The sequence below is a fragment of the Terrapene carolina genome, unplaced genomic scaffold (assembly GCF_002925995.2).
Source record: "Terrapene carolina triunguis isolate 2854851 unplaced genomic scaffold, T_m_triunguis-2.0 Scaffold42, whole genome shotgun sequence".
NCBI lineage: Eukaryota > Metazoa > Chordata > Testudines > Emydidae > Terrapene > Terrapene triunguis.
This window is the reverse complement of record NW_020664393.1, coordinates 3,512,303-3,538,923: the sequence shown is the minus strand read 5'-3', so window position 1 is coordinate 3,538,923 and position 26,621 is coordinate 3,512,303. Positions and strand designations below refer to the sequence as shown.

The 26,621-nt window shown below is 40.8% G+C and overlaps 1 protein-coding gene across 3 annotated transcripts in view; it reads right to left on the bottom strand.

Annotated features, from left to right (window-relative positions):
* Positions 1-6,256: 6,256 nt before the first annotated feature.
* TRAF3IP2 (TRAF3 interacting protein 2) overlaps positions 6,257-26,621 on the bottom strand; it is a 53,219-nt gene continuing 32,854 nt past the window's right edge. For 2 of the 3 annotated variants that reach the window (XM_024216037.1, XM_024216038.1), the window contains 7 exons: positions 21,405-21,594; positions 18,806-18,999; positions 17,023-17,111; positions 14,830-14,898; positions 12,507-12,623; positions 11,243-11,317; positions 6,257-6,876 (listed from right to left, as the gene is read on the bottom strand). In XM_024216037.1, coding sequence (XP_024071805.1) covers positions 6,730-6,876; positions 11,243-11,317; positions 12,507-12,623; positions 14,830-14,898; positions 17,023-17,111; positions 18,806-18,999; positions 21,405-21,594 — 881 coding nt within the window. In that variant the 3' untranslated portion in view covers positions 6,257-6,729. Of the gene's footprint in view, positions 6,877-11,242; positions 11,318-12,506; positions 12,624-14,829; positions 14,899-17,022; positions 17,112-18,805; positions 19,000-21,404; positions 21,595-26,621 lie in introns of those variants that run through there. The other variant, XM_024216039.1, reaches the window with a different exon arrangement.

Here is a 26,621-nt window from a genome sequence, read left to right as displayed (position 1 = left end):
TTTACTGGCTGGCTGAGAGTCATGGTGAATCACAGGAAGCCGGGGGTGCAGGGCCTTGTGTCCCCCCACACTCCGTGACAGGGGGACTGCTCACAAGCTGTTTCCTCATCACAATGCCCTCATCATCGTAGTTTTTATCCTTCTAGAATGCTCTAACTAATTTAAAGATCAACAAAGCTTGGGAATTGTTATTTGAAATGGAATCAATGAGAAAATGTCTGAATAAAGGGATTGAGCTCCTTGTGCTTCCTAGACCCTGATCATTTCTGCCTCTCCCCAGTGGTATTGTTTCCAGTAAGATATTATTTTAATACATTTTAAGGACAGAAAAGACCATTATGATCATCTGGTCTGACCTCCTGGCATAAAACAGGCCATAGAATTTCACCCAAGATCAACAAATTGTGGTTGAACTGGAGAATGTCTTTTAGAAAGACATCTAGTCTTGTTTTAAAGACGCCAAGGGTATGTCTACACTGCAATGTAAGACCAGGGTTAGAAAAACTTGAGTTAGCCAACTCCAAGTTTGTTAACCTAGGCCTGGAGTGTCTACACACATTTGTAACTCCATGTTAGGAACTGTCGAACCCTGGCTCCCAACCTGAGGCTGTAGTGTCTACATTGCACCCACACCCCAGACTTCCTAACACCCTCCCAAAATGTGGCTGCTCTAGCCCTTTGTTAGTAGTGCAGTGTGGGAAAGCTTGACTGTCCCCCAAACGTGACTGTCCAGAGGACAAAGAAAGTCAGCCCATGGAATTGTGGGATACTTTTGGTGAATTCCCAGTGCACAAATCCAGTGGGACTGTATCTATACTGCAAAGCTATAAGGCTTGCGCCCTGGGTCCTGCTTTGACTCAAGCTCAGACCTCCACCCCTGTTGGTACCTGGGACCCTGGGTCCGAGCCCTGGGTTAGTACGACTTGTGTGTAGATGGAAGACAGTTTAGGCTTGAGCCTGAGTTTGAACCCTGGGTTTACATTGCAGTATAGACATACCCTGAGGATATATCTACACTGCAATTAAACACCCACTGCTGGCCCAGGTCAGCTGACTCAGGCTTGAACCCAGGCTCTGGGGCCTTCCCCCTCACAGGGGTCTCCTGTGAACCCAGGCTCCAGTGCAAGCCTGAATGCCTATACTGCAACTTTATAGCCCTGCAGCCCAATCCCTGTGAACCCGAGTCAGCAGACACAGGCCAGCAGCACGTTTCATTGCAGTGTAGATGTACCACAAATGATGAAGAATCTACCACAACCTCGGTAATCTGTTCTAATTGTCAAGATACAAATTTTTAACAGTTATTTCCATTTTTAAATTACCTGGCTTCAGCCGCCTGCAACTGAATCTTGTTATGCTTTTATCTGCTAGTTTAAGGAACCCTGTAATAGCAGATAATGGGAGTATCTTATTTCCCCCTTAACCTAGTGTGACGTTGCACTCTATATGATTTTATGAAAGTATGCTGATGAGTATGAACATAATGTAACTGGAATATGCTTCATGCAAAAGGTCTCTTGTAAGATATCATTACAAAGCTTATAATCTACTGAGTGTGGTCATCCTATTTGTATAAATGTGTCACTCTTGTATCTAAAACTAGAAATATAAAATATAACTCTGAGGGCCTATTGTAATTATGCAAAGTGTGGGCCATTAATGGTGGTTTGGAATCTTGATGGCTCCTATTAACCAGGACAATTGTCTGTAGATGGCTCTGTTTTACTTGTGAGTCTTCCTGTATACTGTGTACTGGCAAGTGGGTAATGAAGCTGCCACAGGGCTCGGGGAGGGGGGAGGGCGCAAGATGGAAGTTTTGCCTAGGGCGTGAAACATCCTTGCACTGGCCCTGCACTTAGTTAGATAGAATTCTTTATGTAAGAGCCCCTACAAAGAAAATCTGCTTTAGATATATTTGCATTACAGGCCCTCATCTTGCAGCTCCATTTCGGACTGCTTCTCATGCACACAGCAAGGCAGGCCCTGCCAACCTGCATCTCCTTGGAAGGGCAATTAAATATTTTGCCCAGTGTGAAAGGAATATCAGCTTTTTGGTTAAACAGATTTCATTGTTAGTCTGCACAAAAGCTTTTGTGAGGCTAATTTTGGAAAACACTCTATAATATTGAATAATAAACTTGAGGAGGATCATGCAAAAGTATTTGCAACGACTATAGCTAGGGTTCCATGTCTGTCATAGAGGTCACAAAAGTAATGGATTCCGTGACTTTCTGCGACCTCCGTGACTTCTGCAGCAGCTGGTGTGGCTGACCCCAGGGCTGCCTGAGCAGCAGTCCTGGGGGCAGCGGGAGCAGTGGCAGGTGGGTGGCCCAGGGGGCAGCCAGAGCAGCTGCTGCTTGGTGGCCCCCAGCAGCTGGTGCTGCTGGCCCCTGAGCCTCCCACACCCAGAGCAGCATCCCCTCCGCCCCCCAGAGCGACATCCCCATCCAGTTAAGATTTAGTCAGGGGTATATAGTAAAAGTCATAGACAGGTCACGGGTGTGAATTATTGTTTATTGTCCATGACTTTTACTAAAAATACCCGTGACTAAATCATAGCCTTAACTATAGCTGATTCTGGGCTTGTTCTTGGAGCCCTTACGAGACTATTCAAAAGAGTAAGGGCTATAGGCTTTGACCATTCAAGTTGAATAGCATCCCAGCTGTTATGTCAATGAGGCTTACTGAGTAAAAAAATAAACAACCACTCCTCCAACATATTTTTTATATCTTTAAAAAACCCTGTCATTTTTGTTGATCTCATATTAGGTAGATTCTCTAGGTGCCAACCCTCCATATTTCCTTAGACTATTTTATGGCTCACTAAGTCTTACAAGTGGTGGGATTGTAAAGTTATGTCTCTGGGCTAGCACAGCGTTGCAGAATAGTGACTGTTCTTTGTCACGTTCTTAGAGTCATAGACTTTAAGGTCAGAAGGGACCATTATGATCGTCTAGTCTGACCTCCTGCACAACGCAAGCCAAAGAATCTCACCCACCCACTCCTGTAATAAACACCTAACCTATGTCTGAAATCATGGTTTAAAGACTTCAAGATGCAGAGAATCCTCCAGCAAGTGACCCATTCCCCACGCTGCAGAGGAAGGCGAAAAACCCCCAGGGCCTCTGCCAATCTGCCCTGGAGGAAAATTCCTTCCTGACCCCAAATATGGCTATCAGCTAAATCCTGAGCATGTGGGCAAGACTCACCAGCCAGACACCCAGGAAAGAATTCTCTGTAGTAACTCAGATCCCATTCCATCTAACATCCCATCACAGGCCATTGGGCGTATTTACCGCTAATAGTCAAAGATCAATTAATTGCCAAAATTAGGCTATCCCATCATACCAGCCCCTCCATAAACTTGTCAAGCTTAGTCTTGAAGCCAGATATCTCTTTTGCCCCCACTGCTCCCCTTGGAAGGCTGTTCCAGAACTTCACTCCTCTGATGGTTAGAAACCTTCGTCTAACTTCAAGTCTAAACTTCCTGATGGCCAGTTTATATTAATTTGTTCTTGTGTCCACATTGGTACTGAGCTTAAATAGTTCCTCTCCCTCCCTGGTATTTATCCCTCTGATATATTTATAGAAAGCAATCATATCTCCCCTCAGCCTTCTTTTGGTTAAGCTAAACAAGCCAAGCTCTTTGAGTCTGTTTTCATAAGACAGGTTTTCCATTCCTCGGACCATCCTAGTAGCCCTTCTCTGTACCTGTTCCAGTTTGAATTCATCCTTCTTAAACATGCACACAGTATTCCAGATGAGGTCTCACCAGTGCCTTGTATAACAGTACTAACACTTCCTTATTTCTACTGGAAATACCTCGCCTGATGCATCCCAAGACCGCATTAGCTTTTTTCATGGCCATATCACATTAGTGGTTCATAGTCATCCTGTGATCAACCAATACTCTGAGGTCCTTCTCCTCCTCTGTTACTTCCAACTGATGAGTCCCCAACTTATAACAAAAATTCTTGTTATTAATCCCTAAATGCATGACCTTGCACTTTTCACTATTAAATTTCATGCTATTACTCCAGTTTACAAGGTCATCCAGATCTTCCTGTATGATATCCCAGTCCTTCTCTGTATTGGCAATACCTCCCAGCTTTGCGTCATCCACAAACTTTTAATTAGCACACTCCCACTTTTTGTGCCAAGGTCAGTAATAAAAAGATTAAATAAGATTGGTCCCAAAATCGATCCCTGAGGAACTCCACTAGTAACCTCCTTCCAGCCTGACAGTTCACCTTTCAGTATGACCCGTTGTAGTCTCCCCTTTAACCAGTTCCTTTTCTACCTTTACATTTTCATATTGATCCCCATCTTTTCCAATTTAACTAATAATTCCCCATGTGGGGAATTATTAATGCCTCATTGAAATCGAGGTAAATTAGATTCACTGTGTTTCCTTTGTCTAAAAAACCTGTTACCTTCTCAAAGAAGGAGATCAGGTTGGTTTGGCACGATCTACCTTTTGTAAAAATGTTCTTGTTGTAATAAGGGTTAAAGAGCAGCAGCAAAGCTAAAGCCCACTGTAAAAAATATTGTAGCATTCTATGGTAATAACTAAAAACATATTAATCTGTAGTGTTTTGGAATATTATTGTAGAATACAGTAGGTGTTTGTTAGGGACTATACTGTAAGAGAGTAGCACTTTAGTGACTTGGGATCTAAATGGGCCCTGTCATGCTGGCTGGTGTGGCTCATGTCCATGAGTGCCAACCTTAGAGCAGACTGTCAAAAAGCAGGGTGGAAATCCCAAACTGGTTGTATGTTTCTATAATAAGATTTCACCAACTCAATAACAGGTGTGAACTCCTAAAGTGCTACAACACTCTTACCATGGAGACAGCCCCCTTGGGCATTCCAGTCTAACTTGCCACCCAGGCAAGTTGGACTATGTGATAGATGATCACTTACACCAAAAATCACAACAATATTCAGGTTACTCCCAGTCCCAAAAGGACCAGTCACTTACCCCAGGCCAATTATACTCAGATCTCAAACTGAAGACAATGCCTGTAGCCACTCCTGTAATAAACTAACTAAAGATTTATTAACTAAGAAAAGAAATGAGAGTTATTTACAGGGTTAAAACATGAAATACACACACACAAAAACATACACATACTTACAGTCTTAAGATTTAAAAAGGTAACATAAGCTTCTATAATAAGCACCTGTGTATATCCTTTAGGGCTGACCCATGCCAAGCAGCACAGGGATCTCTTGCTTATGTTTAGAAATCTTTGCCCCTCGGAGTCCAGACAGCATGAAAGAGACCCAGTGTCTCCCTGTCAGAGATTTTTATCTCCTTCACCTCAGATTCCAAGCTGATGAGATGAGTTCATGTGCAGGCCTTCCCTTCCTGGAGGGACTGAGGAATGCAATCAACAAGGTCTCTGTCCTTTGATGCTACACAATGGCTCATTTGGCTTCAGTGGGCCATCTTGTGTGCAGGATGAGCACTATACCTTAATTAATGCTTCTTTTCCTGTTTGGTGAGTTATACAATTACAGAGGTTTACAGTGAAAACACTCAATATAACTTTATACCGTTGGCTACAGAGGTTATAAGTGAGATCAATACATGCAGCATCCTACACTGTTCATAAGGTCTAGACACCAAACCCACTCTTATAACATTAATATCTACTTTAACTGTATCTTCCATTGTTGTATGCAGTGTTGTTGTAGCCATGTTGTTCTGAGGACATTACAGAGACAAGGTGGATGAGGTAATATCTTTTATTGGATCAACTTCTGTTGGTGGGAGGGACAAGCTTTCGAGCTACACAGAGCTCTTCTTCAAGTCTAGAAAAAGTACTCAAGAGCGTCAGAGCTAAATACAAGATCTAACAGCATTCAATACATGCTATGCTAAACTATCTGTTCAATCTTGTATTTAGCTGTGACACTCTGATTACGTTTCCCAGACATGAAGAAGAGCTCTGTATAGCTCAAAAGCTTGTCTCTCTCACCAACAGAAGTTGGTCCAATAAAAGATATTACCTCACTCACCTTGTCTCTCTATTTTAACTATCCTAACCCACAGGTAAGCCAGACTGGTTTCCATCTTTGCATGGTTCAGTGAGGCCTGAGGTCTTGCCATGAGCTGGCACCTGGTCTGCCAGAGTCACAGGCTCTCTTATCAAATACAGTGCAAGATAATCTGTTTGAGTAAAAGTTGTATTACTGAACAGTCGCCAGTCCTTTAAGGTTGCTCCCAAAACACCATAAAGCCTCATTTATTTCTCCCCAGCAATAAATAAAATAGTTTTACAAAAAGCAAATGTATTTTATTGTCTATTCCATTGTTTGAGAGCACTGTAATATACAAGAACATCTGGATAACAACAAAAGAAACACTCAGTAAACAGGAAGGCGGAATTGTTTTACACTAATTGCAACATCATTTACAGTAATTACGTGCTGTGTGGCAGACTAGTAAAGGAATATTAGAAACATCAATAAAAAATAAAATTGGACATTTTTTCCATTTGCAATGTGTTTAAGAATCGAGAGAGGAATTATGCCTGCTCAGCTTCAGAAAGAGATGTTTGATGCAGTGGAAAAGTGAGGGAGCTGAGTGTGAATTACCCAAGACAACTCCTTTAGCAGAAAGAGAATCTTCCATCACCAGAAAGAGCCACCTGGAAAAGTCCTGGCTCCCTGCCAACATCAGCCTTTTACAATTACTTGTCATGCACTTTCTGTAAAACTGTTCATAATGGCACAACCTGGAGTGTAGGCAAAGGTCCTACTGGAGGAGCAACATATTCCTCTTCTCTCAGTAACCGCAACAAGATGTTGTTCTTATTTTTTGGCCAGCTATAAATGTGAGTGTTCTGAAGCCAGGTAGGCACATGTTCCTGCGAATGAGAAAAAACAAACCAAAACCATAACCACATAAAATCCCCTGACTGCATATCACTTTCTTGCAGAAACCTCCCAGCAGTGCTATTAGACTCTGCCATACAACCATCACCGTGTCTCTATTATGGCCATTTCCCACAACACTGACAAGTAATTAGTCACACTTGGATTTTTATTTATTTTTTGAAACAGGTTGAGTCTATGTATTGCTCAGCTGCATAACTCATCACGAAAAAACACATGTATATAACATTTTTATATTAGCATACTATGGTGCTAACCATCATTCATGTTTTAATTTACTTTTCACTGATATCAGTAACTATTAGACAAATGCCTAAAATGGTCATCATCATAGTATCCAGGCAGTATGAACATTTATATAGTGCCACATATTTACATGGTACTTAATGAAGGAAGAGTAAAAATTTCCCCCAGTTGGAAGGATGGAAACTGATTATTTAGAACAACAGGTTTGCATATGACTCATGAGAAGTATTAATAAAGTCAACGTACTGACTGAGTTTTGTTGGGGTTTTTTCACTCTAGCATTTTGTTTGCCCTCTGATTTTACAAGGTTCATCTGATAGCAGATTGATCTTCTTACAGCCCTTGGTTATCAGGGAATATATAGCAAAACATACCAAAACTACTGTGGACTCTCAAATGCGTTGTGTGTGTTAGCACACAGAAAATCACTGGTTAACATTCCATTGGCATACTGTAAAGGTTATGTTTGTTGTTATTTATAAAACAAATCAATAAAACATATACATATCTATTACTTGTCTATTCTCATTTAGAACATTAATAAGTAACTAAATTCTCCGTTTTGATCCTTTGCCTAGCGATACATAGTGTTCTAAACAGCACATTGTTTGGGCATTCGTGTAAGGAATTAAATACTTAATATTTTTACCTAAATCACTGAGGTTACCATTCTGTTGGCTTAATGCAAGGGCTGAATCAGCTGCCAGATCTGAGAGCTGGCAAGACCTAGGTTCCCTGTAGTATTATACGAGTAGAGGCTGGAAAAGCCCACTCAGTCTTTGGCTTAAACTGTTTGTCACAATTTCTTCTCCCTTCAGTATTTATTTAGTTTCATAGTGAAAACTATCTAGACCATTTGGCTCCTATTGGCTCCTTGGTGGTGAACTTTATTCCATATACGAGCAGTTCTCAAATCTTTTCTTATAGGGGACTACTTACTAAGTTCCAGACCCTATCATGTATTATTACCCTTCCAAGCATTGATCCCTTCACCTTCTCATGACAATTGCAGTAATACTGTGCTTGATTACATGAAAAATTATTACCAGGACAGTATAAAGGAAGCAAAATAAAAATGAACTTGGTTTAATATGATGAGTGTGGCTTCCTGTTTACATCATTCCACTTCACATCTATACTGTTTATTTCCTCTCTACAGGTGTCAGGTTTACATACATTGGTACCCACACCTCCCCATACTTCCTACAGCCCTCCCACTATATAATCTATCCAGGTCACTTTACAGTTTGGTTCTTTCCTGCAGTACATTCACTCCCCTACAATTGTAGTGTCATTAGCAAATTTTATGAAGATTGATCTTACCCCAGAGAAACATGAAATAAAGACTACAGTCACAAAGGCTGTAGAGATGGTCCTAAATTTGTAGTTTAATTGAGAAAGGCACCTCTCGAAAACCTAAGAGTGTCCTAGACTGGGTTACAATTAGCAGGAAGTGTCATTGCTTGAAGACAGATGTTTCACCACTCTGACAGGGACAGCTCAGCAGGACACCTGGAAACTCTCCTTGGCTAACTCTTTGAGAACCACTGCCATATGCTAGCTAGTCTCACAATACACAAAGTTCAGCCAAAATTGGTTTAAGTGTGCTATTCTTGTGTCTGGCATTAGACCCAAATAGACCTGTAGCATCCATCTTGTCTATTCACTTCTGAATCTTGTACCATTCTTAGGGTATGTTTACACTTCAAACTGAAGGTTTAAATTCCAGCCCGAGGAGACATACCCACAGTAGCTTTGATCATGCTAGCATGCTAAAAATAGAGTGTAGCTGCAGCAGTGCACGCAGCAGGAGGGGCTAACCACCCTGAGTCCATACCTGGCTTCTTGGAGGGGTACATACTTGAGGTGTCTAGTCCCTCCAGCTGCTCATGACACATGGTCACACTCTGTTTTTAGCATGGTAGTTAAATCAGAGCTAGTGTGAGTATGTCTCTTCAAGCTGGAAAATACACCTTCAGCTCAAAGTGTAGACATACCCTTAATCTCATTTTTTAAAAATAATACTACAGTATTCTCTTAAATCTTTTTGAATTACTAAAATCTCAAATTCTGCATATATACTAGCTCTCAAAGACTGACAAAAGTTAGGATTAACTCTGCCTTATGGGTATGGGTAGAGCTTTAAAGGCTGTAGATACATGAATAAAAAGAAAGAAAACTCAAAGCAATATGCTGTCCTTGATCTGCCCAGAATTCCCACTAATGTCAACCAGGCCCTAAGCTTTAAAAAGTTCTAAAGCAGGTGTGGGAACGCCTTCATTCCCATGGTTTCACTTTTCTTTCCATTTGAAGAGAAATGCTACTTTGGAAACTTTATGATCTAAAGGTAAAATACTATAGCACCATTCATCCTGAAGGCTCCCAAACGCTTCACAAACTAGAGTCAATTTTTCAAAACTTTGGTGCTTCAAAGTTAGGTGCCTAAATCTATATTTAGGGACCTAAATAAATTATTTGGGTCCACAGATGCTGGGCACACACATCTTCCACTGATGTCCATGCTAGCTATAAGTTTCGGCATCTCTAAAAATCAAGCCATTTATTTTGTTGCCTAAATATAGATTTAGGAGTCTAACATTAGGTAGCCAAGTAAATATAAAAGAATCCTTCCATCCACCATTGAAAAGCAGAAACCACATGGATCTAATGTGTAGAGCCCTGCGTGGAAAAAAAAATGTATATCCACAGATACGGATATCTGCGGATATAAATTGGTATCTGCGGAGCTGCAGGGCTCTACCGGAAACTGCAGCGGCGAAAGCAGCTTGTCGGGTTGCCACTACCAAGAGCCAGTGCCCCGCGCTGGCATCTCTTCCGGTGTGGCTGTACCACTCCCAGCCCCACCCACTGGGGCTCTGTGACCAGGCAAAGTTGCTGGTGAGCCTGGTGCCCACCCCAGTGGGTGAGGCTGGGGGCGGTACAGCCACACAGGAGGCGCTGCCGGCAAGGGGCACTAACTCTTGGGAGTGGCGGTCCGACATGCTGCTGCTTTTGCCGCTGCGGTTCCCGGTAGTGCCCTGCAGCTCCGCGGATAGCGATTTATATCCGTGCATATCTGCATCTGCGGATATAAATTTTGTATGCATGCAGAGCTATACTAATGTGACAGCTGTTGACAGGCACAACAAAACTGCAGGATAAAACATTTTAGAACAAGAAGTGAAGATGAATATCATATCCATTTGTAATTTCAGCAGGAGAATGTAATTACCCATCTAGAACTTGGAAAGGACAATGTATTTGATATTTCTACTGTCGCAAAAATGTGAGGGAGGTCAGTAAGAATCACATGCGGGAAGGACTTTGATTTTACATCTTATTTCCTATTTTCAAATGAATCTTCAAAAATCAACAGTGAGGACAGGTGAAACTGGAGGTCTTGCAAAACCTTGTAGTTTGTCTGATGGGCCCACCACAGCTCACATGATGACCTACGATAACTTAGTATTTATTAAGTATCAGAGGAGTAGCCATGTTTGTTGCTTTTTACAGATCCAGACTAAGAGTCCTGTGACACCTTATAGTCTTACAGATGTATTGGAGCGTCTGACGAAGTGGGTATTCACCCACGAAAGCTTATGCTCCAATACATCTGTAAGACTATAAGGTGCCACAGGACTCTTTGTTGCTTAGTATTTTATTGTTTCTTTGATTTTACTTTCTTAAAAAAAAATTGGAAAAACCTCAGTTCCCCATGATCATAAATCTCTCCCATCAGACCCATCAGCATTATCTCGGGGTAAACTGGCAATATAATAAGGTGCGAATATAAGAAGCTTGCTTGCCAGATAACTTACCTCGAAGTCAATTAAATTCTTTTACTACTCAGGAGAATTTGATTCTGTTTTAGTTATTACACTTATTAAGACCAAATATATCATGTTAACATATTGATTAATGCTATGGTATATGTTTTATTTGTACATAAAAATGAAGACCATTTGAGTAAAATATTGCTCAGGAAATTATTAACAAGCTCTTATAAAGCACCAAGAAAATGAGTCTTTTTATTCCATTTTGCACATTGACCAAAAATAATACATGATTAATTATATAACAATTTGTTTTTACCTTCTTAGCATTTGGGAAGAGCACAGGAATGAATCTAAAGTTCATGCTTCCTTGTTGGATAAACTCAATCTGCATCTAAAACAGAACAAATCTGACATTTAATTGAAAAGATTAATCTTATAAAGTTAATTTTTCTGTACACATGTCCAGACTCCTACACATATAGAACATTCACTGCTTATTCAAACTACTCTTCTGTTAAGATATTTGACCTATGGCTAGTCAACCTTCACTTCTAATTACACCAAGCATCATCTGTGTGGCATATTTATATGATTTCTCTCTATACAGAAATAAGAGACACAGGAAAGTATTCTTCAACGCTTTATTGGCTATTTGCCAGTTATTCAGAATCAAATAATTATATTTTTTGGTTGCACCGAGTAATCCTGTGAAATAAATCTAGAATTACTTAAGTATGACTTGATAAGAAATGCTATTCAGTTTACAAAGTGGTGAAAGCATTAATTTCAATATCTTTACAATTTGGGTCAATTCTGTGTCCTGGCAAGGATGCTAACTAAACCCCTGTCACATGTAGACTCGGGTTTAATCTGACTTAGGTTCTGATGGAAGTGGTGAGAACTGGAAGTGTTGCCAGGATACTGGGCTTAGCTCCCAAGTGGGGGATGGGTTACCTTTGTATTAGCTCGTTCTGGCTGATCAGTGGAGAGCTTTGGAGAGAAGTATTTTGAGAAGTTTAAATAGGAGGTTAGTTGTGGCAATGTGAGGCCTATAAGGTTATGACATGAGCTCTACAGGAAGCTGACAAGGGAGGAAGAAACATCTAGGTTCACAAAAGTACACTGGTCTGAGTCTCCTCCCCTGCCAGTCCTGTGCTTAGCTTCACAATTCCATGTCTCAGTCAGGTTTACCACTGCCTGCCAGAGCCCTCAGCCAGCGGGGTGAATTACAGGGAGGAAGGTCAGACAGCATTATATCAGATCATGCTGGGGGGCGGGGGGGGGGGGGGAAGAGACCACATAAAGGGTTTAAGATGATGAACTGGAATATCAAAAATTCCAATTTCATAAAACCACAAAGAATATGGAAGAATAAGGCACACATGATTAAAAGGATGTTGTATTAATCTTGAACTGCATTTCCTAGCCAGTGATCCTGGGTACAGGATATTGACTAGATGGGAGGCATTAATGTGAGCACCACAAAAAAAAACAAAGAACATGCATTTGGAGAAAGATTTGCTTTTAAGAGGAAATGATGCAGATTCCTTTTAAAATGGCAAACGCGTGCCCTCACTTACCATCCTGTGGATGTATTTAGTATGTAAGCCATGCTCATCCCTGTCCAGCTGGGATTCAGCCCCTTCAACATCCTGTTTGTATTTTGGACTGATTGCTATGATTATCATCACCATCTTCTGTTAGGGAGAAAAGCACTCATATGAAATTGTGAAATGCACTATGTTTGATACAGGCTGCTTGGAAACCTGCCAGTTTGTATTTTAAGTGCTCTTGATGTTCTTGGCAAATATCAGAGGATCTCATTCATTCTGGCAAGTGAAATACTGTGAAACTCATCCACACTCTCTCCTCTCTCTTTCTTGCAATTGCTACTTTTACATATAAAACACCTAAATGTCAAGGGATAAGATCAACAGATATTAGTGTTGACCAATTTACAGTTGAAACCACATTAATAAAAAGTAACTTATGTGTAATATAGTTATACCCAGATTTTCAAAAGTGCACATGCTACTACAGTTGTCACTGGGGTCCACACCTGGGACCTTCAGTACCAAAAGTACAGTCCCCTGTCACCTACCACTTGAGCTCCTTTAACTGGGAGAAAGTAGAATACTGTATAGTTGTTGGGGCCAGATACTACAAGGAGCCATGGTAACTTGCACTGGACCAATATATTACATATGTGCTTTTTCACATGCCTGGCTTGCATGCACACACTGCCAGTTGTGTGCGCACATGTCGGGGATTGGCATGTACCTATGCACACACATGTCCGCACACCCATATTTCTTGCATAGACTTTCAAAATGTGGGCCTGTCTTCAAGGATCTCAAAGCACTCTGCAACCAGTAATGAATTAAACCTCACAACACCCCTGTTAGGTAGGTAAGCATTACTAACTCCATTTTATGGATGGGGAAGTTGAGGCACAGAGAGGCTAATTGTCTTGACCAAGGTGACATAGTGAGTTAGATGCACAGAGAGTGCACAAACAAATACCCTGTGAAAGAAAGAATGAATCCAAGAAATCCAATGCATGAAGCTGTGCACCAAATGATAGAAATTAATGCGGTGCTTTCTACTCTGTCAGTGGGTATCTGTCTCTGTTTTTGTTTAATACAATGATTTGGCTTGATACCAACAGGGACTGAGGACCCAGAACTCTCATGAACTTCAGAGGAAGTTGTAGATGCTGAAGACTCTCAGTATCAGGCCCATAAGTTGTAGCATTATAGTCTTGGCTTTGAAGCAAGCTGCACTTTAGTTTACCTTTACACAGCACATTTATCCATAAAGGCCCCAGCTTCACAAAGTGCTTTACAGACATAGTAATATACAAACTATATACAGGGAACAGGATCACTGCATTCCCCACTGAAATGCAGCTGCCTTTGGGATGAAACAAAGTAATTGCCTTAACCATGCTTAGAAACACTATACAGTAATTTAGGGCAGTATGTGAGGAACAACATATCCAATTGAAACTTCAGACAGAACTTAACTACCAGAGTTCGAGTTTGGCTGAAATGCCACAGTTACACCCCAGCTTGTAGAGAAAGAGCTTTGGGATGTTTAACAAGCAGAAGGAATCGAGATCTTGGTTTTATGTTTCATTACATGCCTCTTTTGCTTGTTTTAGTCTAGAACAGGATGAGGGTACAATCATTTTCTTTTAAATCACAAATCCTAAATTAAGCTATTGATCTATATGTGTTCTATCAATGGAAAACAAATCACCAATGGATTGGCTAAGGGAGATGTAATGTTCCCCAAAGCTAAGATAGATTAAAAGCAAAGCAGGGCAAAACAACTTCATGCAAATACCCATCTAGCTACTTGTGTTGTGGACCTATTGTTGTACAAAAATGCAGCATCATATTTCACATTCTCTTATAGAAGCAATGCTGCACCAAATACCCCCAGGTTGGGGACAATGAGAGCATAGGCAGGGAGTGAATGCTCATGAGTCTGGAGCAGGAAAGTTGGAAAGGTTCTTGGGGAGGGAGGGTTGACCACTGGCAGCAGGCAGGCAGATAGGGAGATCAAATCAATCAGCCTTGGGGGGAGGGAGAATGTCATGCTAGGCCTGAGGGGACAGACAAGGAGAAAACTTGTGATGTGGGGAGAGGCAGAGATGGATGAAAAACTTGGTGGAGTGTGGTGGGGGCAAAGAGAACTGAGGAAAAAGAAACAAATTTACTCATGTTCACTCCACTGTTTAATGAAGACAAACTCATTCTCAGAGCTGTATGTTCAGTGTAGGTGTGTGCACCTCACATTTTGGTTCTGGTCCCTCACTACTAGTATCAACCTTAAGTATCAACTTTGTGCCATCTCTGTGGGAAAATATCCAGACAAGATTAGATTGTCTTTACGTACATCACCTAGGTAGCGTTCCATCCACTTAATGATGTCAATGCCTCGTACTGTGTCCTCAAATATATCAATCTGTAAGAGAAGGAGAGTTGGAGATTATTACTTCCCCACTGTTTAGCTGCAGGTCCTGAGGGTTGTGAAGATGGGACAGGGACAGGAGAGTTTCCTGGAACATTTGTAAAAAGTTTACCAAACAAATTTTAAAGTCAAATAGTGTACTTAAAGATTCAGAGTCTTAAGTGTTCACTCTTCCTAGGTGAAAGACAGATTAGCATTTACATATCAAAATCATTGCCTTTTTTTTACTTTAATGAAGCTACTTATTACATGTTTTCAGAAAGTCCCAATCAAAGACAGTTATAGTTCAAACCAGAGTGAAACTCCACACAAGTTGATGACACTATCCAAAAGTGCTAGTTGGTGTTGAAAATTTAAATCATGGTTTTGAGCAGGGGCGGCTCTATGTTTCATGCCTGCAGGAGGTCCGCCGGTCCCGCGGCTTTGGCATACCCGCCGCCGAATTGCCGCCGAAGCTGCGGGACCGGCGGACCTCCCGCAGGCATGCCGCCAAAGGCAGCCTGACTGCCACCCTCACGGTGACCGGCAGGCCGCCCCCCGTGGCTTGCCGCCCCAGGCACGCGCTTGGTGCGCTGGTGCCTGGAGCCGCCCCTAGTTTTGAGAATATTCCTGAAGTGCCTAGTCTGTTCCTCCGCTTCTGTGGCTTCTGAATCTCCCATTTACTGCCCCTACTCCAACTCTTCAAAACCAAACACACACAACACTCTCTCACCCACAGCACACCCCAACCCAAAACAAAATTTGCCATTATTTCCCTAAATTGGCATCATTGCAAAGAATGCATGAATTTATGTCCAAGACTATTTATCAGAAAAGATCCAGAGCTTTCTTCCTGCAAAATTTTACAATGAATATCTGAGCTTGGCTCCACACTGTGCTGATCAGCAAGGCTATTGCTATTAGAAGCAGCAATCCAGGCTGCAAAGAGTGCCGAAGGGCAGGGGGCTTCATTGTAATGAATATGATCAGCCTCAATCAGCTCTCTGCAAGGTTCATGAGCTCCATAAATTGACAGTCTATGACACAGGTTAATGAAGTACATTTTAACAATTCCAAGGTTTTGGTAGTCTCTGTTTTTCTCTTCTTTAAAAATAATGAGTGAATATATTTGGGTACCTGCTTTGATACCATTTGTCTACATTTGTTACTCTGTCTCCAGAGGTGATATCAACAGTCTTCATATTAATTGGTCATATTTAGAATCAAACTACTATAAATAAGCATAGCTTGAGCCTCTGGAAAAAGGCTTTGATTCAAGAAAGCAAGCAAGCACATGCTTAACTTCCATTAAGTCCTATTAAGCTTAAAGTTAGCCATGTGCTTAAGTGCTTTCCTGTATTGGGGCCAAAGAGTGGGGGTGGGAGAATCAGACAGCTTATGTTCTTGAAATAAGAACAAATGAGTCAAAATTGGCTTCTCTGGATATCAAGTCCTGGAACCTTTGTGGATGATGCTTGTAGAGGTGAGAATTGTGTTAAAGAAAACCCATGAACAGTTAAATGAAAACCTGGATGGCATGTAGGATTGACGGTGGAACACAGAGCCTTTCACACCTCTAGGTCATTGGCTCGAATCCTCCCTAGATATGTAGTGACCAAAAGATCTCACTATCTTATGGTTGTTTCAGTAACCGATGTGAAATATCTGGTGGTTTTTGGTCTTTGTCTGATTTCTAGTGCACAGATGTCCACATCTGAAAAAACACCTACAAAATTAGCTGTCTCTGCAAAGAGGCCATGGTTTGGACTGAACGAACATGAAAACCGGATTGATTTTTCCTGCCCAGAGATGGTCAGTCCTAATCAAGGTAGAGGCACATTGATGGAGCAGCACGTGAAAGCTCATATTGATGTCCACACTGTACCAAGTTATCAAGAAATGTCTCAAGGACTGTCGGTCTAGCACCTTTCAGAAGCATGAAATTCACTTTTAAAAAGTCAACAAATGAAAATGTGGATAATTTAATCTAAACTTTTCATCTAAAACCCATTTCTCTTTTACCATTCCCTGAATCTACAACATTTAGTGATGCATAGAAAAACATACACCTCTCTGTTTAAAAAAATTCTCTCTTTTCTCCTTTATCTGAAAATCATTCTTTCCAGAAGGAATACTCACTGCAGTTTGAAATCCATTTACAAGCAGAAAGTTCACAAATTTCATGACCTCCATAGCTGCATCCACAGAATAGGTTATAAAAACCTTACCTAAGAGAGACATTCATATAAATAAGTGATGAGTCAAAACAGATGATTCAAAGAAAAGGAGACAGTGTCATAACTTTACTTGCTCAGCTGTGAAGTCAGTGAGAGGGGGCTGTGCCTTGTACATTTGACCACTGTGACCAATTAAAGAGTCAGAGAATCATAAATTTTGAGGCCAGAAGAGACTATTATGATACTCTAATCTAACCTCCTGCAATAACACAGGCTATCGGGTTTCACCCAGTAATTCCTGCATCAAGGCCATAACTACTGGTTGAGCTAGAGCATATCCAAAAGTGATATTGATAGTCTAGTTCAGCCCTCAGGCACAATGACATAATGGCTGTAATATGGGATTTTGAAGGTAGATATAAAGATATAAAGTGGTGGAAAATGTAAAGCTCCTATTGAGATGTGGAAGGATCTCACCAGAAATATATATCACCTGTCAATCAATCAACACAATGTTTAAAAGGACACTGACCATTTAAAATCCTAACTTTTCCTTGAAAGAGACATTGGAAGACCATTACAGCACTATTTATAAAAAATGGTATTGTTCTTTTTATTCATAGCCCTGGATCAGGGTTGGTGTGGCGTTTACCACTTCAGCAGGAGTGCTGGGAGGCACAATACGGCTTCTGTGCCACTCCTTTAGAGAGTGCAGTGTGCACTCCTCTGTGTGGGCTGCATTAATTCATTCAGAGTGGGGATTGAGACCATGGCCTGACTGCCTTTCTACCTGCTTGGGGTAGATAGCACCACTAGAGCACTGTATGGATACCAGTATGCCAACCTCTCAGCCTTAAATACCTGCATAGGAGCTTAGCTATAATCTGGTCCTAAGTACTGTGAGATAAATAGGATCCGGAGACAGGATTCAAGGATTTGTGTGGCTCATGTGCAGGAAACAGATTCCCTGGAAATGCTCTGAATTGTATCTACTGCATGTCAGGGATTAGAGAACTGAGTAGATTTTTAAAATCTCTATGATTCTTTTAGGAAGTGTTTGGTGATTTCAGTTCCAGCCCCAGATACACACAAACTGGGAAAACTCAAAAATATATATATTAAAAAAAGAAAAAAAGCCATGTAAGAGATGATCATGATTAAGTCAGCCAGTCTTAGGCCTCAGTCCCCCATCTGTAAAACGTGGATAATAGCACTATATAATACTAAGTAACATTATTATTATTCTGATAAGGGTTTGCTTTGTAGAAACAGGTGAAGATTCTGAAGGAGGAGGTGGTTCTCATCTTTTCCTTAACTGATCCAACCATCGCTACAGAACAGTCTCTATGCTTTGATTGCTATTATTTCATTATTAAGAACTATAGTGCCTCCTACTTCACAGGGACATCTATTTTAGCAAGAAATCAGCTGGTCCATGAAAATAATCCAAAAAGTGTTTGTTTATTTTCTAAAAAACATAATGTCAAGTAATTAATGAGAATTATGTTAATTTGTTTCCAGTTCCAAGGGAATAATTTGTTACACCAAACACAAACACATTCAGGACCTGATGATGTTTAGTGCAAAAAGTCTAGTTCATGTTAAGTGTTTTCTTTCTTTGTTGTCTTTGTGTTCTTATGTTGTTTACATTTTTTGTTGCTAAGCATGTAAAGCTGACAGGCTGATGATCACAGACAGCTTTTGAAATAATAAAACCTGACAGAAGAAAATTGCTAACAACTTACGCAACTCTTCTGGCAAATTGCTTGTTCTCAGAGTTCCCCTGGCTGCAGGGTTACTAAGAGGTCTTGGGACAGCAGCTGGGGGCAGAAAATTGTTAACCTGAGGTACGAAGTCAGAAGTACACCGGTAAGCATCATCTTGGGCACATGCCGTGGGTGGCAGCCCTCCATTGGGTAGCTGGTTGTATAACTGGTTTCTAAAAGGAAAAACAAATGGTGATTTCTTATATACATACACACACGCAAACATAAAATCTGAGTTCTTTTAAAGACAAACAAATGATTTGTTTTAATAACAAAGAAAGACTCGGCTTATCAAATATTTGCCAAATAAGAACCTAGGACTGAAAATCTGAATTTAAGAGAGATTTTGAAGAGTCACCACTGGCTCAGCTTTTCCTCAGATCTATTTGGGTGTCTTTGGATATGTGTTTCCATTGATACTTCTTGGCTGGAAGTCTATCACGCTGATGTAGTTTATTGCAACGGAAGCACTGACCACAGCAGGTGAATGTAAGAGAAAGGCTGGATCCTTTCATACTTGAAAGCAGCTAATTTGTAAATAAAGGAAGCAAAAAGTATTTTTGGATGAGAAGGGTTAAACTTTCCAAATGGTGCTGGTCTGTGCATACAGTTCTATACATGTGAATATTTGACCATCAAAGTGGCACCTATATAGTCTATAGCCACTACCTAGAAGGTGATATGTGAAAACTCTTAGGCCTCAGGGACTCAGATGGAGTCTGACCAGAGACATTGGCCTAAGAATCGAAGTCTGAGGTACCCAAACTACAACTCCCATGAGACACCGTGACAACATTTCCAAACTGAAATATTTTAGTTATGGACCAAAGATCAAAATTGTGAAGAAAAAAAAATTTTATGTGACCAGTTATAATGGATACGATTGAGGTTTTCCATGTTAGAGACTTGCGTTCTGGGCCTGCAGTGACCTTGTATAATGTTTCTAACTAGTTATTTTTTTAAAAAAGAGGGGTAGGGAGAGAGTTTTCAGCAGTTCTTTCCCAGCTGTGTGCTTGGCTGGGGTTTATGGCCTTAGAACACACTCTCTCTCTCTCATTTTTCCCCCTTGTCCCTGGATGTGAATGACAACATTCTGGCTGCAACGTATTTTTTGTTGTCAAATTAAAACTTGGTGGATTTGCTTTGGCACCCATTTTCTGTTATGGGTAAAAAGTTATAAGATATTCTATAGATAATCACTATCAATGTATAACTTGTATTCTAGGAATCAGTGCAAAGGAGCAGCAATGTGGCCAAAAGATGTTTTGGATTTATTGCAAAAAGGGTACAAAGGAAAATGAGACATGCTCCAGAAAAAATCAGTCACAAAAACTCCTATTTTCCACAGCTGCTTACAAACTTTCCAGAACTTCAAATTGACAAATAAATGTCCATTTTTATCACCCATTTTTAAAATTTGACTGAAACGCTCTCAAAGACACTAGATATTCACCATTTTTTCCACTGACAAGTTGAAAATCTCTAATGCAAACTTAATTTGCTACTGCATCTCACTTTGCTCATTATTGCTCTTAATTCTCTGGAGGCAGAGAATGCTATGTAGCCACCACCAGGACTCCAGAGTTCTGTTGCTAGTTCAATTTCTTGCCACAGCCAAGCCACATAGCTGAATATTTTCAAAAATGAATGCCTAAAGTTAACCCACCTTAATTCATACTTCAGCACCTAACTAAAGGTGGCCGGATTTTCAAAGGTGCTGAGTGCCTGCAGCTCACACTGAAGGTAACTTTAGGCAATCAAGTTTGAAAAAAATTCTACCTCATGTTCCCTATCTCTTAAATGAGGATGGCGCATTATATAGCACAATGGGGTTCTGGTCCATGACTAGGGCCCCTAGGAGCTATAGTAGTAGTAATAATAATAACAATAACAATTACAATAATAACAATAATAATACTAATAATAAATAATAATGACGATGTGAAGCCTAATGAATGAATGTTTGCAAAGTTCTATGAGATCCTCAGATGAAAAGTGCTAGACATTCTATATTTTATTATGTCATGAGAAGTCCATGAACATGCTGGAAGTGTTCATTTAGATAACTATCAGAATTAAACAAGATTTTCTCACTTTTCCTCTGAGCTACAGAAGAGATAAGGATGAACTTATTTGTTGCAAATCACTGAGGAATTCAAGGCTGGCATATCATAAAACTGGAGGCTAAAGAATGTAACCTCATTGATCTTTGTTCATAAACAGGGTGGGGAGGGGAAGAGTTCTGAAGTTTCAACTAAGATATTTCCAGCTCCTCTTCCTTTTAATCTTCAAGTATTTACACTTATGCACACTTCAGAGTGGAGCAGACACTGGAATAATATTTCAGATAACTGGCTTTGAAGTTCTGGTACCACACAGAGTCTGTATTTTGCTATGTCCGAGGCCCCGTTGCATGGGAGATAGCAAATAAACTTAACAAATCTCCAAACCAACCTTTCCATACACATGCCAACAAGAAACACTAACATTACAGGCTTTACAAATACTGGTTCCAAACTCCAACAAAACTGTTCTAGAATTTTCAAAGTTTGTGTCCCAATTCTCAAAGCAAACTTACGGAAATCGTGGGCGTACTGGAGAGGAGCATTCTCTTTGTGGAACTCTTTCTCCATTGCATTTAGGAGCATGAGGATTTGAATAGTTATGGATTACTTGCTGGGCAGGATGGATGACTCTCATGCAAGGTCCAGGAACAGGAGGCAGTGGTTGCGAGAGATTTGCGAAATGTTGGTAGGGAGTCCTACCATCTAAGAAATTAATAAAATAAACACAAGGATCTCATCAATTTACTTTTGACTAACTGGAAGTTTTCATATTTCAAACACAACCTGCTTCATTTCTAGGAAAGCTCTAGCAGCTTGTAGGTTATATAGTGCCATCAGTAGCAGGTTTAAGAAACATTTTACAGAACAAAGTTCCATGCTTGAACAAACAACGGGGTTCAGCTTTCCACGGTGGGTTGGAATGTTGACAGTTAAATGGTGTGAGTTGGTCTTCATCCATATTTAACATGCCTGACTTTTTTGGGGCTATAACCTGAGAAAACGAATCATCTCAACAGTCTCATGAAAGCAGAAGAAAAATCCTGGAACAAATCAGTTTGCAACACTAAGGCTGAACAGACTGAAATTATTGTAAATGAAAAGAGAAAAATTATCTTTCATTTTGTTACTTCATTCTGAATGAATTTGCTGTCTGTCTAACAGTAACCTCTTAAGGCCTTGAGGCTGGTTCTATTGCTATCCTAAAGGAAGGTAACGTGACAATCCTTGCTAAAATAACTTCTTTGCAAAAATGCTATTGGTTTTTTGATGCGCCCATCATAGTATCTATTAATTATTATATTATTATTATTATTTGTATTACGATAGCACCTAGTCATAGACCAGGAGCCCACTGTGCTAGGTGCTGTACAAAAACAAAACAAAAAGATGGTTCCTGCCTCACAGAGCTTACAATTTAAGTATAAGACAAAAGACAATGGGTGGATACAGACACAAGGGGGAGTACAAGGAGACAATCGATAGGTTACTGTGCACTGAGAACACAGCCTAACTCTTCTCAAGTTTTTTGTGGGCACCACAGAACAGGAGAGGTTTTAATGAGGGATCTGAAGGAGGACGGTAAGTTAATTCCATAAACATCTGCAAAATTATTGCCTTCTAACACATTACATGCGCAGCTGTACAAGCAGTAGATCACAACAAGAGTGGGGGCACAGATGAAGGCCTCTCATTAGAAAGCGTTGGTATCCAATCTTCATTGGAGGTGATCTACACAGCCACCCAAGTTTTCATTTTTCAGTTGTGACATTAAGACTTTAGATTTTATTTTTAGTGCATTTTGGGGTCTCCAAACTTTTTTGTTCACTTTCTGTGCCGGGGCTGAATGACAATCAGCAGAGCAGGGCACAGCAAAGAAGCACGCAGGCAGCTGATAGTAAAGGCAATGAATGCCAGGACACTGCACTACTGTGTGTCATTCCATAGTCTTTCCTCTTTAAGGGTCAAGCATAGCTGGGCAGAGGGGACCACAGACCTAACTGGAGTGGGGAAACTGAACCGAGGCTGTATATTTGAAGAGCTGTGTTGTTGCTGATAAACAGGAAGTAGCTTCTATTGAGCTGCAAGAGGAACAGATGGGGAAAGAGCATCCCACGTCAGGTTCATTGCCAGGAGTGGCTCCCCGGCCCAGTGGTGGCACTGGCAGCCACATGCCCTCACCCAACTCATCTCTAGACTTTCACACGTGTAATGGCTGTTTTGGTATATGCAAAGTATAGTTTAGGCATAAGCTGAAATAGAAAGCAATGGAAGCAACTTGCATCATGGGCAGGGGAAACTGAGTCCATTGCTTCAGTCTCTCTGTTTGTGGACTTCCTAAGATGACACTGCATCAGTTCCCAGTCAGGAGGTAATTATCAGGACTAGAAAATTATTTTTTTTACTAAATTAAAGCTTAAATTATGCAGAAGCAGATGGGACAGGAGTGAAGTGCTAGACATGTTGACAACTCTTGCTATTTTATCATGATTCTTGTGATATTTGGTGGTTTTTTAAAAACCCTGATATCCTGGAGACATATTATAACATGACAATCTCAGTTTTCATTAAAAAAATTAAAGTTTCTAGCCATTGTGCTCACAGAGAAAAGCTTAAAAATGTGACCCAAAAGGCTCAATCACCAGAGGCAAATAAAAATAACCCAGTAGTTACTATTTTTAAAATCTTGTGATTTTCAATCCAAACTTGTGATTTTGGAGTGGTTGGGGTGGGCAATACTACGCTAGTAGGTCATATTGGCTCCAACTGACAATTGGACCCTTGTTTGAATCATATTTGGAGTTTTGTGGGAGATTTATTTATAAATATGAGATTAAAACCCACAAGTAATTTGTGTGTTTATTAATAAAAATACTTGATGTTCTTTACATTAGTTCTCTTTTTATTTACATTTGTTTAGTTTAGAACTACATGCTATTTAGAGTCACTATTTCAGTGTCACAAAACTAAATACTCTATTTTTTCAGCAACTAAATAATGAATGCTTGTATTGCCTCTCATTATGATAAACTCAAGGTAACTTCTTTCCATAGTAAAATGTTAACAGAAATAAAAAACATGGTTATAAACAATTGCCATTTATGGTATTGCCTATTCCAGATGTTAAAAAAGCCAAGGCCCCAAAAATCATGAGAAGGGCTTAAACACAGTGACATTTTTAGACAATCTTTTTGTTTGCCTTCTGGGATTTGAGCCTTTAGAGTACAACGGAATCATGCTTTCAAGCTTTTATTTTCAGCCACGAGGGCTAGACACTTAAAAAAAATCAGTTATTGCAAGATTTCTGATAAAATTATGAGAGTTGGCAACATTCTATTTATTTGTACCACAGTGGGTCTCCCCCCGCCCAGCCGCCCAATTAGCTGTGTCACTGCTGGGTATGGTTTGAAAAAGCCTGGGGGAATGCAAAATGAAAGTAAACATGTTTTGGGGGATCTTAATATTTGTCTGCTGGATAGAGAATGTCACTCATAAATACGACTGTATAAAATTTGCTCCATAGGAATGTCTGTTTTACAACCTTCATTTTAGATGCTGGATATAAATAAAGAGTTAATTGAACTGTATGTTGCTTGTAGCCAGCTCTAGGGGGACAGGCACTGCTGTGTGAGGGATTGGGCTGGCTTAAAGGATTTTAAGACAACACTGTCTCACTTCTTTCATTTGGATACTCCTGATGCTATAATAAATGGAGGTTACTTACTTGTAACACAGAGGGACAATCCCTTGAAGAAGAAATAGAGGTTACTTACCTGTAACTGGAGATTCTTCGAGGGGTGTGATCCCTATCTGGATATTCCACATGTGGGACACACGCATGTACCTGTATCCAGACTTTTTTTTTTTTTTTTTTTTTTTTGCAAGCGGTGTCCTTTGGCCTGCATGTGTGCCACTGCTCACCTTGTGCTCTGAACTGAGGGCATAAAAGGTGGTGAGGGCCGATGCCTCTCCAGTTTCCCATTCATACCTCAGTTAAAACAGTCCGCAGCAGAGGGGACAGAGGGCAGGTAGTGGAATATAGATAGGGACCACACATCTCGAAGAACCTCCAGTTACAGGTAAGTAACCTCTATTTCTTCTTCAAGTGATTGTCCCTCTGTGTATTCCACATGTGGGAGATTAACAATCAGTAGTCAGACTGCAGGTTGGTGCAAGGATCCAGAAGTGATAACTAACTGTAGTACTGCTGTCCCCACAGCTGTATCCACAGTTGACGACTGGATCAGAGTGTAATGTCTCATAAAGGTATGAAGAGAGTTCCAAATAGCTGCCCTACATATCTCTAGGAGAGGTACATCTCTCAGTTATGCAGCTGAAGTAGCTTACTCTCTAGTGGAATGAACCCTCACCCCCTCCCGGAGGGGGAATATGAGCTAGTTGGTAACTGTGACTCAGTGCATAGGTGTATTCACACCCTGCACACTATTGTAATAATCTTTGTATAAAATATGCTGTGTAAGGTATCATTTGTATTTTAAAGAATCCTTATTGAGGTTGCAGGAACAAACCATCCCGATGTGTAGAAAGAATAGTAAATTATGGCAGGCGACCAGCTTGGCTAAACAGTGAAATCCTTGCTGATCTTAAACACAAAAAAGAAGTTTACAAGAAGTGGAAGATTGAACAAATGACCAGGGAGGAGTATAAAAATATTACTCAGGCATGCAGGAGTGAAATCAGGAAGGTCAAATCACACTTGGAGTTGCAGCTAGCAAGGTATGTTAAGAGTAACAAGAAGGGTTTCTACATGTATGTTAGCAACAAGAAGGAGGTCAGGGAAAGTGTGGGCCCCTTACTGAATGGGGGAGGCAACCTAGTGACAGGATGTGGAAAAAGCTAAGGTACTCAATGCTTTTTTTGCCTCTGTCTTCACAAACAAAGTCAGCTCCCAGACTACTGCACTGGGCAGCACAGTATGGGGAGGAGGTGACGAGCCCTCTGTGGAGAAAGAAGTGGTTCAGGACTATTTAGAAAAGCTGGACGAGCACAAGTCCATGGGGCCGGATGCAATGCATCCGAGGGTGCTAAAGGAGTTGGCGGATGTGATTGCAGAACCATTGGCCATTATCTTTGAAAACTCGTGGCGATTGGGGGAGGTCCCGGATGACTGGAAAAAGGCTAATGTAGTGCCTAGCTTTAAAAAAGGGAAGAAGGAGAATCTGGGGAACTACAGGCCAGTCAGCCTCACCTCAGTCCCTGGAAAAATCATGGAGCAGGTCCTCAAGGAATCAATTTTGAAGCACTTCGAGGAGAGGAAAGTGATCAGGAACAGTCAGCATGGATTCACCAAGGGCAAGTCATGCCTGACTAGCCTAATTGCCTTCTATGATGAGATAACTGGCTCTGTGGATGAGGGGAAAGCAGTGGACGTGTTATTCCTTGACTTTAGCAAGCTTTTGATACGGTCTCCCACAGTATTCTTGCCAGCAAGTTAAAGAAGTATGGGCTAGATGAATGGACTATAAGGTAGATAGAAAGCTGGCTAGATCATCAGGCTCAACGGGTAGTGATCAATGGCTCCATGTCTAGCTGGCAGCCGGTATCAAGCAGAGTGCCCCAAGGGTCGGTCTTGGGGCCGGTTTTGTTCAATATCTTTATTAATGATCTGGAGGATGGCATGGATTGTACCCTCAGCAAGTTCACAGATGACACTAAACTGGGAGGAGTGGTAGATACACTGGAGGGTAGGGATAGGATACAGAGGGACCTAG